The sequence below is a fragment of the Megalobrama amblycephala genome, linkage group LG1 (genome assembly GCF_018812025.1).
Source record: "Megalobrama amblycephala isolate DHTTF-2021 linkage group LG1, ASM1881202v1, whole genome shotgun sequence".
Lineage (NCBI taxonomy): Eukaryota > Metazoa > Chordata > Actinopteri > Cypriniformes > Xenocyprididae > Megalobrama > Megalobrama amblycephala.
Genome location: NC_063044.1, coordinates 37,591,115 through 37,609,717, shown reverse-complemented (window position 1 = coordinate 37,609,717; position 18,603 = coordinate 37,591,115). Strand labels below are relative to the sequence as shown.

Here is an 18,603-nt window from a genome sequence, read left to right as displayed (position 1 = left end):
AATCAGTCCTTCATTTTAAGCTTTCATTTGGTGATGAGGGATTTTTTTGCTAGACAAAGAGCAGGAGAAATACCAAGCGAGTGTCTCAAAGCCAGCAAAAGCTATGAAAAGAGTGACTGTTTAAGGCCAGAACACACCAAGCTGACGCAAATGAACTAGTGGCGACGAAAGCAGACTGTGGGGTTGGCTCACGTCGGCAGCGTCTGGGTCCAAAGTTGCTCTGGCACACCAAACCGACGCTAAACAGCCGACGGCCAAGTAGCACGTCAGCTCTGTGCCTGCGTGAGATGAAATGCCTTTCCGAACCAGCTGGCGGCAGTAGCTGAACAGCCAATCAGAATGATCAGATGGCCCGACGGACCGACGAGCTCCAACGCCGATTCAACATTTCGAATCGGCCGAAATCGGCCTTTATCTCGCAGAGTAAGATGCAGCCTTCAGAAGTGGCATGCATGGTTGTTGTCCACTCTGGAACTACTGTACACACTGTAGCCAAAGCACAATAAAGTCAATTAGTCTTTTTTCAAGGCCCATATTTACAAAATATAGATTCTGGGAATCAATACTCTGGTCTCATGGGACCAAATCAATCATTTTGGATCTAACAGCATCCAAAATGTTATGGTGTTACTAGAGGAGGAGTACAGTGAGAAGTGCCTGGTTCCCACAGTAAAGTTCAGTGGTAGTAAAGCTCTAATATAGGGATGTATGAGTGCTGAAGGTGTGACGGAGTTGTGCTTTATCAATGCTGTCATGAATTCCCACACCACTGTGTAATTTAATACACAAACTTGAAACAGAAGATGTTACCCTTTCCTCATTCCCTGCATTGTTGGGCATTTTTTCAACATTACAATGAGGATATGCATTCTCCTAAGGTGAAAACCCTTCTGTGGACATGTATTTCACCTAATCTTAACACCCTTGAGCACCTGTGGGGGATTCTGTAGAGACGAGTTGAGCAACACTCCCCTTTAAAGATCAGGGCATTTAAGGAGCTCATCATCCAGGAGTTAAACAGGACAGATGTGACAAATTGTCATGAACTTGTACACTCCATGCCAAGAAGGGTCAGAGCAGTATATTCAAAATTATGGAGGGCATACTAAGTACTAGAATATTATACATTTGTTGAATTAAATCTAGGGTGTACTCATTTCTGCAATCCTTAATTTAAACAAAATTGGCTAATTTACTTATTTTATGGCTATTAATGACATATATTTTTCAGTTTTTATTATGTATACGTTTAATACATTTTAGTTTTGCCATCATTCCATGAAGTGTATTAGTTATCATAAAGAAAATACATCTTTTGTATATGTTCAGAGGGGGTGTACTCATTTATGCTGTGCACTGTATATATATTATGCACGACGTGGAGGCAAAAAAAACGCCTGACGTGAAGTGAAGCGCATTCATTTCATTTAATGCACAGCTAGCTGTGTATTATCCCATTTATCCCTTGGTCCATTTATTCTTGGCCCCATTATCCCATTATCCCATTTCTGGTCATTTGCCAGCATTGACAACTTAAAGTTGTCACTGATACTTTTGCAGCACAATATTTGACCGGAAAGGTAAAAATGATGATTATGACTCATTAGATCCAGCACTCTGTCTGCTTTAAATCAGACACAGAGATAAATTAGTGTGTGGTAAGATTACATTACAGCATTTTTTAATTGATTGTCTAGAGAGAGAGATGAGTGTGTGAATTACTTGTATCTGTTCAGCGTCTCTCTTTACTAATTATGAAGCTGTGAGTTTAATTCTTCAAAACCAGCAATGTTACCCCCTCGTTGCTGAGAAATATAATGTAATGATTCAGTAGCAAAGCTGTTTTATTAATAAAAGTCGCGGACCAGGGTTGTATGTGCACAAACACGCTTCAAATGTAAACAGCGCATTAATAGAGAATGAGAATTAAACTTAGAACCACCTGTGCATTAAATGATTTAATTGCACACCTTCCAGCCAATCAGAATCGAGTATTAAGACAGACCATGGTATGTATAAATACGTCATTACAATTTCATGACAATTAATCATCATTAATTATATGATTCTCATTACTGTAATGCAGTAAGAAAATCCTATCTTAAAACAAATACTTTTTAAATTAATATCTGTATATAGAAATGATTATAATGACCTTGATTTAAATATACTGTAGCATTATTTTCACATTACAGTAATGTTAATTGGTCTTGACTTGGTCTTTAATTATTTAGAGGTGAAATATGACTTGAAATTTATAAATTCAATATTTTTTAAAAGTTTAAATGTGTTTATTTTTTGTTAAATAATGTTCCTATGCAACAAACAAACAAACCCACTACAAACAGGCTTTGTTTTTTTCTATTGGTGTGAAATATGATAGTTTTCATGTTATTCATTCTAACAGAGACTAATAACGTAGAATAATCTGAGAGATTTTTGGCAATTATGGATGCAAGTTGTTCTATTTTAAAAGTCCCATATCAAATTCATCACTCACAAGGTAGCAAAGAGCGCTGGCAAGCTGTTTAGCAACAGTAAACTTCCACTGAGGAGTGACACGGCCCTTCTCTCTGTGCAGGAACACATCTAATGGGCCAAACTCCACAAACTCCTCCACCATGATGTCTGTTAAAAAAAACGAAAACAGTAGTCAACAGATAAATAATGTGTCTGGCGGATGCTAAAAAGTACAGATTGTGCATAAAAAAGGAGCTCAACAAAAACCAGTCACAAACAGTTATGACGACACTTGTGGCCTTTAAAGAGGAAGTCAAAAAGAGCACAACACTCACTCTCGGATCCCTTGACTGAAACGCCATGCACAAAGACCAGATGACAGTGTGACACCTGACTCATGAGACTAGCCGTCTCAAAGAATGCCTAGACAAAAACACAAAGACAATGAGAAAAACATCTGTGCTTTTGCCATTGTTTTTATCGTACGACACCGAACCAGACAACTCTTACTAGCGCTATGTCCTTGTGGCTCTGGTCCAGAATTTTAAGGACGACCCGGATGCCTTTCTTGTTGCAGAGATTGTTATTGGATTCGTTGTCATCATCCTCTAGCGAACCATGTATCTTCAGCCAGCCTGCGTAAATGTTAGTCCTGGTGCCTCGTCCCAGATGCTGCTCCTGTATCCATCAAATAAGGTCAACAGGTGTTTCGTCGATTATGGGTATTTCGTGACCCAGGGGCTGACTTTTTTCTTTATGTTTCATGAAGTATGCATTCTTTATGATTTATTTTTGAAAACGATTTGAGAACAAATTACAACTATCCCTCATTCATGATGTCATTTCCAACACAACAAAATATTCTGAAATCAATGTCAATTTTTAAATGTTTAAACTTAAACTGTAATTTTGTTATACCAAAAAATTAACATTTACATTAACATTTTTTAAAAATCATCAGTTATTTCCACCTTCAAAAATTGAGATTTGATGTAAAGGCCGCTCATTAAAAATGACTGTGATGCACATTTATACAGTGTTTAAAGGTTTATTTCATAAAGATCCTCCAGGTCAAAGGTGCACAAAGTTGAAGAATCACATTTAAAATATGACAAACTACATGTCCGATAAGTAGAGAAGTGTTGTCTGCTTTCATTTTATCAGTACAATCTGCCCAAGTGGAATGCATGAAAATGTCCTTATCAATGGTTGTAGAGCTCAGCTCATGAGGATAAGTAGGTGACTGATTGTGTACAACCACATACCTTTGTAATCTCCTTGTCCTTAATTTGATGAAACCTCAGTTGGCTCAGGTTGAGGGTTTCAGAGACAGTTTTAATGCTACTGTTTGCACCCTTTCTCATTACGAGAAGGTTTGATAACTCTGCAAAAGAACCATAAAAACGATTAACAGGATGACTCAAATGATAAGAATCATGTACTTCTGTGGAATGTTTCCTAATCAGAGATTCACTCCAGGATGACTCAGCGGTTTGACCGTAGATTCTGCCAAGCTGAAAATACACAAACACACACACACACGCACCTCCTAGTCTGGGCAGGCAGCACTTCTTCAATGTGAAACTGTCTTCTCCAGACTTTAGCACGAAGGTCTTTAAGCTATTGGTGAGCTCCTTTATGCTGGAGAACTCCTGATCCCAGCCTTCCAATTTGAACATGGAGCCCTTCTGGGTAATTCGGAACTGTTTGTATATTGGATTTTCCCCTTCCTGCCAGAATCAAAGTCAATCAGAAATTACTTTAAAGTAGCAATGAAACGGAAGTAGCGATATATTGTGTATTCTGTTCTCTGACGCAAAACCGAGTGAAACAGATTATTGAAAGAAAAAAGTAGGGCAGGGACCTCTATGCGTTGGATTTTGAGATGTTGCCATTACTCTCAATGGTGGAGGCAGATAAACAAGAGCTTTCAGGGGTGGAGTTTATCAGAGTAAAAAAAAAAATTGGAGAAGTCCTGCATACGTCACCAGAGAGAAGTCTGCATAGAACCAACTTTTTCCTTTCAATAATCTGTTTCACTTGGTATAGTGACTCAGATCAGTTCATTTTCACCAGAAGGTCCAGTTATGACATTTTGATTGAGCAATAAGAGGTAAAAAAAATTACAAATGAAACTTATGCATGGATGAATTGTTCACAATAAGATCTATAACATGCATTTAGAAAAAAAGAGGTAAATATATATAAAAAAACAACTTCTCACAACTCTGATTTTTTTTCTCTCAGAATTGCATGATAAAGTCACAATTCTGAGGAAAAAAGCCAGTCTTTTTTTATAAACTCACAGTTTTCACAATTCTAAGAAGTCAGAATTGCAATCGCGAGTTAATATCTTGCAATTCTAAGAAAAAAAGTCAGAATTATGAGACAAAAAGTCACAATTATCATTTAAATGGTTTTATTCTGTGGTGGAAACAAGCTTCCATAATGTGTATTATATTCTTTTTGCCTGTTTTATCATCTGCCAGGCAAAAACAGGAAGCTTCAAAAGTAATAATACACTCTCCTCAACATGCGACACATTCATGCACATAGCACAAAAGGTGTGGGATGAGTTAAGGGGATTTAATGCAATAGGCAGCAACAATTTATCTTGCCACCACTCATGTTTATATGCACTTTTGCATACGCACAAGAAGTGGTACAAAACAGCTAATAAAATATTGTTCTTTGACCACATAAAATGTACGCTGCAGCCGCCAAAAGATCTTTCCATATTTGGTGGTGTGCACCACTAGCAATTGTACATGAAAAAAGTGGCAGGATTCTTGTGAACAAGCTTAACAAGAAACCCTCCCATTTATAATAAATAGGAAACTCGCAGTTGCCACCTTGTCAAGTCAAGTCAAAGCAAATTTGTCTGTCTACCATGTAAATTCCTTTAACACACCCAAGATTAATTCTTGCCTTATTAATCACCCCTAATTACGCACTGATTTCACAATTCTTCAACTCCTCTGATCAAACCGTTAACATTGAATTAACCCTTTTCTAGAGAATTACCTTTGTCTGACTCAGAGATGCCAGGATTATTCGATGGTAATCCAAAACACTCCAGCGCACGATAAACGCTCCCTCCTCTGGTTCTTTCTTTAGTTTTTGGAGCACAAACTCATCCCTAGCCATAGGGAAAAGAATGAACATGTCAATAAAAAAGGAAGAGGACCACATGGCCGCACTGACTGCATGTGAAAACGCGAGTGACGTACAGTATGGGACCGTGCAGATCATTGGTCTCACTGAGAACCACTCTGGGCGGAGCCACTTCGTGACAAAGATAATGATGTGCATCGGTTGTAAGGCGGAAATACCCATCAAGCAGTGAAACCAGAGAGCGAGCCTGGAGACTGGAGCCCAAATGCATGTCCTGGAACACAAATACATGTAGGTGGGACGCATATCATACAAACACAAAAGATGGAAACCAAATACAGCTTTGCCAGACTGTTTACCATTGACATGTTGTCTTGGCGACTGATGCAGACATTTACGCCCTGAATGGCAATCAGAGATATCTCAGGAAAGTCGCAGAAGGTTTTCCAGTTGTCCATTTCCTGTTCATCTTGTAACTGTGTCTCTCTGCTCTTATTATGAATGTAGTCATTCACCTGGAAAGTGAGACGAATTTAAAAGTACAGTTGTATAAGAGACGAAGATGTCTTATATCAACTGCATCAACTTACCTTTGGTGCTGATAACTTCCGCCACCATATGCCGGTTGATCCTGACACCCTGATCTCATGAGTAGGTTCACAGTTTACGGTTTCCTCAGAGGGCGTTTGTGTTCGGGAGGCAATGAGGCATGACCCACTGCCATCTCCATCAGTTCTCAGGTCAAGATGAAACACAGGGAATGCCTCGACGCCAAAATGAGGAGCCAGGCGCTCAAGCGTAGACAGATACTTGTACATGACCTCTTGCGATCCAAGCTTCCCCATGCCCACTGTGTGCTGCTGGAAATTGCTCACAAAGTTCGCAAACACACGGCGAATACGGAACCTTGTCAGGGCGTTGTTCCGGGCGATGTGTCGGGAAAAAGACAGAGGGATGCAACGGAGAAAGCTGAAGGATGGAGCATAAACACGTTATCAACAAGTAGTAATGGCTATTAGCATTATTAAATGATTTTAAACTGCACATTTGAAAGTGCTTCAATTAATGTCATTCACTTATATTGAGGAGTTTTGATTGAACTTAGGCATTTTTATAATCTGGACAACAGATTTAAAGAGATTCATATCATGAGGAATCAAGGACATTTTCTTTGCTCTTTCAAGATAAGAGTTTTTTCACACTGTATATGCACTAAAACATTGTAATTTCCTCCCCAGTGTTAGTTATTGAAACTATGCTGTAAAAATGTCTCGTTACATACTTCTGCAACTTTCTGACATCAGATGAAGACACATGACCATTCACTTTTACATATCAGCAATGGATATTCATTGTTCATAAATGTGCCCTGTTGCTGTGTGTAGCACCTACAGCTCTGCATCTCATTAGTGTTGTCGAAAATATTGATATTTCGATATGTATCAATACTCCTTTTCTGCAGTATCGATACACTGATACCAGCTTCGCATTCTCACTCTCACTTCTCTCTGACTGCAAATTGCCACACCCGCCTCCTCCGGTTGAGTGCTTGTATTCATAATTTTAGTAATTAGAAAACCAAAAGCTGTGGTATTTGTGCAATTTGTTCTTATTTTATTACTGACTGTTTACTTTTTTGTAAATGTAGTTCAATGATTCAAATACAGCCTCCCTGTTCTGTGTGTAAACTATTACAACAAAATTACCCAAATTATCAAAAAATTATGAGATAACAGATTATCTGTATGGCCATATATATTGCAGTTTTCACCATGGTATCGAAAATTGTATCGAATATTGATATTTTTCAAGGTGTTGTTGTATCAAAAGTTGGAAATTCCAGTATCGTGACAACACTACATCTCATATAAAAATAAACAAAGCTTTAATTTTAAACAATTTAAAAAAACTATTTGATAGCAAACCTGTAGATTATGAGTGATTGCAGAAAAGTGCTGTATTTCAATACATATGCAATGAGGGCATTCACTTACAAGTCCACAAGGCACAGTAGCAAAAATGAGAGGGTGGAAAAAAACCCTTTACTAACATTATGTGAACACAGTGAAAAAAGTCGAATTATGTATGGATAGGACCCCGTTTACAAACAGCCTATCTGCTGTTTTATATATTGTATATCTTTTATTTAACTTCCTCTTTAAAAAAAAGCTTTCAGATCTTCCTTTGAACATTGAAGAAAGCTGAAGCCCACACCTGGTCTGCTTGGCCACATCCTGTAGAGAAGTGCCAGTCTGCAGGGCCGTGTAAGAGAGGTGAAGCACAGCCATACCCAGACACTCATTCTTAAAGCGACTGATCTCTTCCTCTCCGCTCAATGCATCCAAACATGTCAAGTCATTCACAAATTCATATTTTGCCTGGTAAGAGAATCAAAACATTCAAATTAAAAGACTTTGAAAGAATAGCATCCTGCTTTTTAGTAAATCTGGACAATTTTTAAATTTCTGGACATTGTTCAGACATAAAAAAAAAAAAAAAAAAAAAAAAAGCAAAATACAATTTATCATAGAAAACTTTATCACTTCAATTTTCTGTTATTTTTATGGGAAAGTGACTTTTTTATTACATGAAATCTCTTCTGTTCAAATAAATATCTCAAAGACAGTGAAGTTATAGCATTTCAGTAAATGTCTTTCAATTATTTTGAGTGACTGTAAAAATCACCTGAGCAAAGAGGTATTCCAAGGAGGTAATCTCCAGCAAAGGACATGTCACCTGCTCTGCTCCAGATCCAGTCCGTAATGCATAACGAGTCACTAACGGTTCCTTTTCACTTAATCCATGCCAGTTACGGAAGTAAAATCTACAAAGCAACAACATTAATTGATGATTTACACCAGTGGTTCCCAAACTGGGGAACGTGTACCCCTAGGGGTAAGTGAGGTGAAAGAGAAAGAGTTGAATTACGCTACATTACTGCCGTTCTCGACAATGTACCTTTGTAAAAGTGGGGTTTTATCCCTTACTAGCAAGAAAAACAAATATAGACACAGACTGGGCATAGTGATCGATTTAAGACTCTTACTCTTTTCGATACAAAAGCATACCCTGTGTGAGGTCTTGTTTTTAATGCTGATAATATATTATACGAGCAAGAATGCAATTTTTTCCAAATATCCACACAATTGCAAATGTGGCATTAATTTTATGCAAGTTAAACAAAAAAAAAGGTAATATTAAAGGTCCCGTTCTTCGTAATCCCATGTTTCAAACTTTAGTTAGTGTGTAATGTTGTTGTTAGAGTATAAATAAAATCTGTAAAATTTTAAAGCTCAAAGTTCAATGCCAAGCGAGATATTTTATTTAACAGAAGTCGCCTACATCGAACGGCCAGTTTGGACTACATCCCTCTACTTCCTTCTTTAATGACGTCACTAAAACAGTTTTTTGACTAACCTCCGCCCACAGGAATACACAAGAGTTGCGTTTGTAGAGTGTGTTTGTCGCCATGTCGTCGAAACGCTGTTATTTTCATCCCACAGTCCAATCACCGGGTCTGATTCCGGCTCAAATTGATAGGGTAAAATTAAAGACATGTTTACAATAACACTGAGCACGTGCATCTCCACGTTATGGTAAGAGGCGTGACCTTTCCGGGCAAGGAGCGCTCAGAGCTGTCGAATCACAACACAGGAACCGCTGGCACAATCAGAACTCGTTACGTATTTCTGAAGGAGGGACTTCATAGAACAAGGAAGTCATCAGCCCGTTTTTATGACAGTGGAAACAGCGGTATACAGATAAGTAAATTATGTGAAAAATACTGTGTGTTTTTTTACACGCGAAACATGAACACATGTTATATTGCACACTATAAACACAATCAAAGCTTCAAAAAAACCACGAAAAACGGGACCTTTAAGTGATACATTTTTTTAACACAGTATTGTCAAAATTGTTTGCTCCGTTTTGCAATTAAACAGTTCTAACCAAAGCAGAACTGTTGTGCGTCTCAAAGCAACACACAGTGGTGTTTCGTCAGTGAATGAATCTGCGGCTTTGAATAAATCAGGAGAGTCAATGATTCAATGACTCATTCATAAATACAGCCATTTGCTTCCTTAAATAATGAATGCATGAATGAATGATTCGAAGACTCAGTGACTTGCCACCACCTACTGGCAGTTTTAGTTTAATATTTAAAAGTATCACGTCATTTATTACCATTTAAAACATTACATCATTATTTATGCCATTGTAATTGCATTCACACCACCTTTGAGCGGCATTAAACCGTGTGTAAATACATCTAGATGCAGCTTGTACCATTGCAATGCAAAGATAACTTTTGTTGATAGTTTCATATGTTTCATTTGATTGAAATTATTGATTTAGACTGAAAATCAATTTAAGAGAGAAAATATTGTCCCTTAAAGGTGGGATAAGTTAATAGCTTCGCCCCCTAATGGTGACTGGTCACACGTTTGTTGTTGGTGTCGACCCGACTAACTTCCAAACAGCGTTTTTCAAAATCTATGATCCCACCTTTAATGGAAAAGGTGTGACTGCAGTTTAATGTTGCCTTCACGTGCTATCGGAAATTTGATCATTCCCAATTCTGAAGTCGTAATTATGAGCTCATCGTATTCAAGTTTCGAAGGGTGTTCATGTGCAATTTTTACCTTGGAAACTTGTATTTACAATAATTCCGTGAAGGCAGCATAAGTGAAAGAGAGAGTGTACGCATAAGTAAATGTGCATGCACCATGTGGTATGCCACTCTAAAAACTTTGGGAACCACTGACTTACACCATTATCATGCATTTTTGTGCACTTTCCACTGAATTACTCTCTACACATGCACACACGGTCTCATATTCACCTCATTCGGAAATGCACCAACAGGCCAGACTGGTTTTCTGCATTAAATTTGTGATTTGGACTGTACCAACAAGAGGATGCAGGGTCATAGAGAGCAAACAAGGCATGACAGACAGGAGTGATCCCTGAGGAAGAAAGAAAACATTTTAGATCGCTAAGAACAACAACAACAAAAAACTTATTGGCGCCAAAACCCACACCTACCCACAGCCTTTGCTGCATCGATGGTGAGATCTTCAGCCGTCATCTCACCCTCCTTGTAAGACAGGCAACGCTCTCCCTCTTTGGTCCAGAAAAGAAACACATGGACCCCAGGACCCTCACACTGTCCTGTGGACGTCCCTGCTTTGGATCTTCTTGTACGTCCTCGTCTAGACATTATACACTCCAACACCTGCGTCAAAGACATGTAAGAACGTACATGATAAAAACAAGGTTTTAAACGTATTTTACAGTCTAGTTTAAAATATGTGAGCCTAGTTTTTAACATTAATATAAACATTAATCCTCACAATTTAATTTTATTTGTTAAATTTAAAAACATGTGCATCATAAGCCTCGTTCAGACTGTCAGTCCAAATCTGTTTTTTGTGCATATCCGATTGGAATCCAATCATATTTTTCAAGTGTGAACGGCCAAAAAACCCCAACATTAAATGCGAACCATTTCGAGCTACATGTGGTTTGAAAACCTATTCAAATAACATTTCTGGAAATCTGTTTCTGTCTTACCACTCTAATCAGATTTCACATGGTTTTTGTAACTTTCTCATGCCACGTAAAATGTAAACATTTAAGATGTTGTTAACGGAAACAAGGTTGTGTTGTTGCAAGTGCTGGTTGAGCAGAAAATTACAATAGCCTATATTTGGATACGTGTTTTGAAACCAGCAGCTGCTCATACCAGCCTCCTATATTTTTGCTGCTGCCTCAGAAAACGTAGTAGTCCAGTGTGGTGGCTACACATTGTCATGTTGTAAATAAGACGATAGCGGTATTGCAAACCCCCCGCGTTGCTGTTGTTGTTTTTGGCGTATGCCTACTAACGCAACGTCACTGGGACGGGACACACAAATCGGATCAGAACAGTTGTGATACTGACAGTGTGAACATAGATATGCTTGTACTTGTGTACTTGTTCTTGTATATATGAATGCCATTTTTGATGTATATTTAAAAAAAATATATTTTGTACCAGAAAAAAAATGAGTGTCATGTCAATGACTCTCAACTTACAATCCCACAAATGTAATCTTTTTCATCAACCCTATTTTTTAAAAAAAATAAATAAATAAACTTGTCACATCCATTTAATATTGTTGCCCTATTGTTGGTTTGACTGCTTCTATTGTTCTGTCATGACAACTCTCTGAGATATTGGCATGTTAATGGATATGGCAATGTTACTGTATTTGGTGGCGGAATAGATCTTGCTACTGCCAATATATTCACAGACATTGCTGTGAGCATGTAAGACATGCTGATAAAATGACATCACACCTGTTTTAAGAGAACAAGGTTTAACAACTTGTGTAAGCAACCCCGGTAATTTTACTCCGAGTAATCAGATAATCCTTCGGGTCCAAAAACTGAGATCATTTTCAGAGTATACAAGCAGCCATAACAACTTATTCTCTGAACATGATTTGCTCTGGAGGTATTCGGCACATGCATGCCCTTTTGATGAGGCTCCAGTGGCCGTGACAGCGGGTTGTCAGGATACCAAAATGTCGGTAGTCTGTACCAATACCAGTGTCTCGTCCGTTGGTTCTCATTGTCAATCATCATAGTTTCTGACTCAATCGCTTGTAAAAGCACGCTGTAAATAGAAACCTTTGACGCTCAAGCATTCAAGCAAACAAGAACAAGATATACCATGTACTTGGTAGTTCTGGTACTGCAGAAATGCTGGTACTGTGAACTTCTTTTTCTGTTTAGTACCAAGTCTACTGACTTTTGTTTTTTTTGTTTGCAATGGAACCTTTTGTATACAATATATTTACATATAATATAACTGTAATAAAAAAAAAACTACAGCCATATTATGTTTGCAAGGAAGGACAGACTATTTTTTAGCTCAATCATTCATTTTTAATTGTATTTAAAAAGAGGATTTATGAATGGAAGTGAAGTGATGCGAGCGACGCTGGTAACAATGTGACAGTAACAACATGTCGGATGTAGTATGTCCGAATTTCATTCATACTACCCACATTTATACTATATAGAACATCCTTTTTAATGGTAGCTAAGTAAATTCAAATATAATACCTACTTCGATTTCAAAAGTAGCGACAGTCTTCAGGATTACTAAAAAGTTACAGGCAGGTGAGATTGATCAAGGTTGAAGCTAAACTTCAAAGGAAAGTGGACCTTGAGGGCCATGAAATCCTAGTTGAGAACCCCTGGCCTACAAAATGCTACAACAAATACTAACCCCTAACCCTACACTACACCTTAACCTTAACCAATGAAATTGGCTGCAGGATGGGATTTGCGCTGAACTGATTTTGGGGAAATAATGCATGGTGTGCTTCTTCTTAATGTCCATTTCCATGGTGACTCTTGGATTCTGTGCTCTGTTGAAAATGTCTACGTTCCAAGTTTCAATTCCTGGGTTGACTGAAATAACTCCCGAACACATTTTCTTGGAATTGATAACTGCGAATAAGCAAGGATTGGGTTAATCAACTGCAGGGGCAATTCTAGGTTTTCAGTCATTTGGGAGCTTAACAATGAGTTTACGATAAAAAATTATATTTGATTTTTAGTTTGTATAGTAGAGCTCTAACCCTTTTGCAGTATTCCACTGTATTGCACTGATTAATAGGTTGGTCGATTCATCTCTTCAGTGACTATTAAGCCGAATGCCTAATGGTTAGAGAGTCTGACTTGTAACCCGAAGGTCATGGGTTCAAGTCTCAGTACTGGCAGGAAATGTAGGTGGGGGAGTGAATAAATAGCGCTCTCTTCCACTCTCATTACCCACATCTGAGGCACCTAACCCCCAATTGCTGCCCAATCGCCCCCAAAACTGCTCCGGGTGTGTGTTCATGGTGTGTGTGTTCAATACTCACTGCTGTGTGTGTGCACTTGGATGGGTGAAATGAAGCACAAATTCCAAGTATGTGACACCATTCTTGGCTACACGTATGCCACTTTCACTTTTTTTTTCTTTACTTTTTCCACACACACACACACACACACACACACACACACACACACACACACACACACACACACACCGGTTCCCTGTACAAACACATACACATCTGTTCCCTATACAAACAACCTTGGCTCATTTAGGCTTGTCTGACTCCTGAATATTTACATATTCTTCATATTCTTTGTGATGTTTAGTTAACAGCAGTTAACAGAAATTAACCTTTCCTTAAAGGGGCAATATATGATGATATTTATTAAAAAAAAAAAGAAAAAAAGAATTATGTTTAAAAACAACATTTTGAATATTAAAATATGATTTCTTTTTAAAAATAAATAAATAAGATGACAAATTTGAACTAAAACCACTTATAGGAGCTAGGTGTTAATAAGTGATTCATTCAATCAAATGATTTATTCAAACGGCTGATTCATTCAGGAAAGATGTACGTCAGTAGGTATGCTCAACTTGAAGCAGTGCTGTGATGACTGAATGGTGTATGACATCAAAGTAACAAGAGAGTGATTGGAAAGCTTACGGAACTGTCTGTTTTCTAATCTCTCTCACGGTACTTTGATGTCATACACCAATCAGTCTGCACAGCACCGCTTCAAGTTGAACACACCTACTATCTTTATTACTGAGTCATTGAATTATTAACTTAACCAATTCATTAAAAAATGTAAATTCAAACTCATTCAGTAACACAGTGGTTATCAATCCTGGTCCTGGGGACCCATCGCTCTGCATATTTTGTCTGCCTTATTCAACACACCTAATTCAGATATCAGCTCATTAGGTGAGAACTCCATGAACTTCCATTTAGAATTCCAATCAGAAGTGAGCATCCCTATGCCCTACTCACTCTGAAAACTAGATCAAATATTTATTTTATCTGAGAAATAAAATAAATACATGATTGTGATAGCCTATATAATTTGTCTGATTTCTTCAAGTTGTCGTATTTACCATGTTTACAATGGTAATGTTTAGTGCGCATAGTCTTTTGCATCACATATAAATATTTCTGCCTTATACAGTGATCATGACCACAGTGGATCACAAACAGAAGTTATTTCAAACACTTGCTGCTGTCTGAAAATGAGTTTTGAGCTAAAATGGTTTTAAAAGTTAAATAATGTTAGCTGGTATTGGCCCCAAGTAAGCACCGACGAGGCCCTGGAAGTGACAATGGAAACGCGACCGGCCCTGGCACGCACTAGCATGCCCGCTTTAGGCCCGACAGTGGAAACACAGCTAATCAGCCCATCAGCTGTTCTTATAACAGGAATTTCTTATTATTGATGTTAATTTATTTGTTGCAAAAAATGCACTTTTTATAATGAAGTTTTTAAAATGCACTATGTGTGTGTGTGTGTGTGTGTGTGTGTTAGTGTATTCCCTCTCTCCTCTCAACTTTAAAACTGCTGTCTGCAGGCAGTGACATTTGCCACACAGCTATTGAACAATTTTTACCTATGAAACTTATTTAAACTTTATATGTATGACAAAAATGTGTGTAAATGACCATCTCATGTATCCTTTGCTAACAGACTTGTGAAGGACACTTTGTGAAGGAATTCAGCTGTTCACTTCCGTTTGGAACGCGCCTACAAATGGCAGCCCCTTCCTGAAATGCCCTTTGTTTGGAATTTGCCACTGAACTGAGTCTGTGACGAAACACCATCGCATGTTGCTCAGAGTTGTGCAACGCCTGTGTTGTGGCTTTTTAAAGCTATTTTCGATGAAAAAATAGAGCAGTAACAGACAATGCTGTGTCTAAAATGTAACTTACCAACAGGCATGTTATATCTTGAATTTTGGGGTCATTCTAAAGGTACATCACACAGCGAAAGGTTGCACTATCAAGGCGTGCTTTTTGTAAAAGTGAGTGACATACTCTATTTGTATGAATGGGAAACCATCTTGTATTGCTCCCACATAATGTTATGTAAACTGCATTGATGCAGATGTCTCTCAATAAATGTACACACCTTGTCTTCTGCTTCCATGTCAGTGATGTTGAATAATGTAGACTCTGGGATACATGTATACTGTCAACGTGTGTTTTTACATTCCACACGTTTCCTGCTATGCAGAGTTTACACAGACAGACGCCTGTCACGGAGCACTGCAAACAAACAGCAGCAACCTTTTACAGTTCCAACCAAATCAAAACAATGAGCTTATGCTGTGGTCACCCCATAATTACCATAATTAAAAGATGGCAACAGGAGCTGTTCAATCAGACTCAGAATTATGCATATCTATGTCAACAGTATCAACGCTGAAATTAATCTGCAGCAGTCAGGTACAAGCTCTCCAAGTTGTTTACGTTCATTATTATTGTCATTTTATGTGCTTTCAGGCATGAAGTAGCTTAACGCCGTCTCTTGTGACGCTTTGCAGAGAGCAGCTATGTGTGCGCTCATGTGTTTTGGAGGAGGCATGGCTTTGGATGGTGGTTTGTAGGGAGGGTGGGATCACATGCTTTCAATACAAGCAAGCAAATGTTATCTTTTCCAAGATCACCTATTGCACCTGTAAATTTAAAATCTGGTGTGACAGATCGCTGTAGCCCCTCAGTTCAGGTGGCAGCATGGATCAACCGATCATCTCATGTCCTTTTTACTACTAGTTACAGCACGAAATAAACATGGGTGGAAACCAGAAGGCATGTTAAAAGATACAATACAACTTACTGAAATTAATCCAGTCGCGTGTATTCACTCAATCGGTGTTTCAGCCAGGGATAAACATCAATAAAACAGCTTGTAGGCTATACAATGTCACTTAACGTTACATTTACCTCAAGAAACCTATTCAGTGTTCATGAACTCATTAGTTAGCTTGAAAAATAACTCTAGAAAAGAGCATTTTGCTAAATATATGCACTTTATTACATATTCATTATTTTTTTATTTAAACTGTTAGTGATGTCCTCATTATTTAATGTATGTTAGAATAAATCTGTCATAAAAGCAAGTTGTTACAGTTTATTGTCATTTATATGTTCATATTTTACCCGCAAACTGCAGTGGAAATAATTCTGTTATTAAAAAGTTGCTATTACAAACCCTTATGTGCAATTTAAATGTATATACAACTGAGCTTTAGCTATTTGAGAGTTCATTATTAAATAAGTTTGATTAATTAGTTGATTATTAATTTATTATTTATGGTTTCAGCCAAATGCATCCTGAATTTTTTGGTTTTGGCCCACAATTTTCATCCCTAATAATTTTATGGGGACAAAATCTCAATTTTTTTTTTAAAGCTGCAGTCCGTAAGTTTTGCCTCTTTGTCGCCATCTCTGTTTGAAACCTGCAATTGCCGTTATTTGCAGAATTATCATCTTTATGTGGGTTGTGCAACAACACTGCTCCTCAGCGCAGATGAATCTAATGTTTGTTGTCAATCACCACACCGGTGGATACTGTACTTCAAAATCACATATTCTACGTCTTGGGAGTATGACCAAAATAATAATTTTCACTGGAAAATGTCATCTGAACAAGTAAGTAACATGTCTGCCACTTTTGTTCTGACCAACTGAGAAAAACCCCCACATAATAAATCGCGTCGCCAATGGTGATTAAATCTAACGATCGCTTAGCTCAAATAACATCAAACCATGCAAATAAGTTATACTTTGTTCTCAAGTTGTTAATGTTAACAACATCAGCATTGCGTGACTATGTGTATTTAGTGCGTGACGCCAATACCTGTAGATTTCAATTTCTGTACAGTCTAATCTCTAACGTCAATTTGTCATACCATACAATCCGCCATCCAAATGATAAGTTTAATTATTGCAGCTGCTGTGAGAAAAGGCTATAAATGATCCACCTCACGTGCCATATAGCCTACTAGCTGGGACTCCTTCTTTATCTATACAAACATGACGCAATGACGCAAACACAAACGGTGACATTTCCCACAAAAACCTACCAGTACCACCAGAATTATAAAACATTATTACAAGTTTACCTTTGTGAATCGGGCTAAGGTAAGGAGACGTTTTGAACACTGGCTGGTTATGTACACGCTCAAAAATTGATTTTGGATCCAAAAAAAAAAAGTTACGGACGACAGTTTTAACTTACTTTTTTAAAACAGATCTGTGTAAAATCTGAGATTTTGTTTTGTAGAAAATATATAATTTACCACTGTCAGATGATAGCTTAAAACAGTAATTAAAGACTTTAATTTAACATGTTTCATAACACACTTACCTGATAGACCTGATTACATTATTTATTCTTTTGACGGCCCTAAGACTACTAAGAAACACAAACCAAATCTGCTTAAGAAGAAAAAATACAAAAAAACATCTCTATAAATGTGCTCATAAAGCGTTGAATAGAGCTTTTCTGAACTATTCTCCATATAAACTGTAAAATAATTAAAATTATCATAACTTAACTCTTACCCATAACAATGCTTCTGCCCATCATTACTATTAATATGGCATGCTGTACTGCTGTAATGGCCGGGGTTGTGGAGTAATGTCTCGGAACACTGTGCTCTTAATTTCCAAAAACTGACAAGTCATGTCGACAAATGCCACATATTACTATTACTAAAAGCACGAATGTGTTTACTGTCATAGTATGTAGGCGCAAAGCAGCGACAAACAACCTTCTTTAAAACAAATAACATATGAGCTACTTCCTGTTTCACATACAGCCCTGCTGGGCAACTACCTGATCTCATTTCAATACTAAAAAATAACTGGTAAAAAGTATTGAAAACTGATCATGAGTTAGTATTTACTTACAGGCAGACGAATGGCGGTGTTTATCTCAGTTTAGTTGTCCTCCTCTTACAGGATTCACATCTTTAGCCACTGACGCGCACTACAGACATTGCGTATTTCTCAGTCTCACTGCGTGAACTGCTCCAGCAGCGTCAGTCCGAAACTGTGCGCATCAGACCCTAGTGAACTGACTACTTAGAAATGATGGCCAAACGACAGGGGTGTGTCGAACAAACTGCTGTCTGTGTAGGCAGGTTGTACGCTA

At 37.8% G+C, this 18,603-nt stretch overlaps 1 protein-coding gene across 1 annotated transcript in view; it reads right to left on the bottom strand.

Annotated features, from left to right (window-relative positions):
- The window catches only part of tyk2 (tyrosine kinase 2), a 31,009-nt gene extending 12,406 nt beyond the window's left edge, over window positions 1-18,603 (bottom strand). The window contains exons 1-14 of the mRNA XM_048191212.1: window positions 18,360-18,603; window positions 10,621-10,810; window positions 10,418-10,541; window positions 8,260-8,398; window positions 7,789-7,952; window positions 6,165-6,543; window positions 5,934-6,089; window positions 5,691-5,848; window positions 5,485-5,599; window positions 4,007-4,190; window positions 3,726-3,844; window positions 2,971-3,138; window positions 2,796-2,883; window positions 2,501-2,628 (exon numbers count right to left, since the gene is read on the bottom strand). Of these exons, the coding sequence (XP_048047169.1) occupies window positions 2,501-2,628; window positions 2,796-2,883; window positions 2,971-3,138; window positions 3,726-3,844; window positions 4,007-4,190; window positions 5,485-5,599; window positions 5,691-5,848; window positions 5,934-6,089; window positions 6,165-6,543; window positions 7,789-7,952; window positions 8,260-8,398; window positions 10,418-10,541; window positions 10,621-10,795 (2,097 nt within the window). The 5' untranslated portion in view covers window positions 10,796-10,810; window positions 18,360-18,603. The remainder of the gene's footprint in view (window positions 1-2,500; window positions 2,629-2,795; window positions 2,884-2,970; window positions 3,139-3,725; window positions 3,845-4,006; window positions 4,191-5,484; window positions 5,600-5,690; window positions 5,849-5,933; window positions 6,090-6,164; window positions 6,544-7,788; window positions 7,953-8,259; window positions 8,399-10,417; window positions 10,542-10,620; window positions 10,811-18,359) is intronic.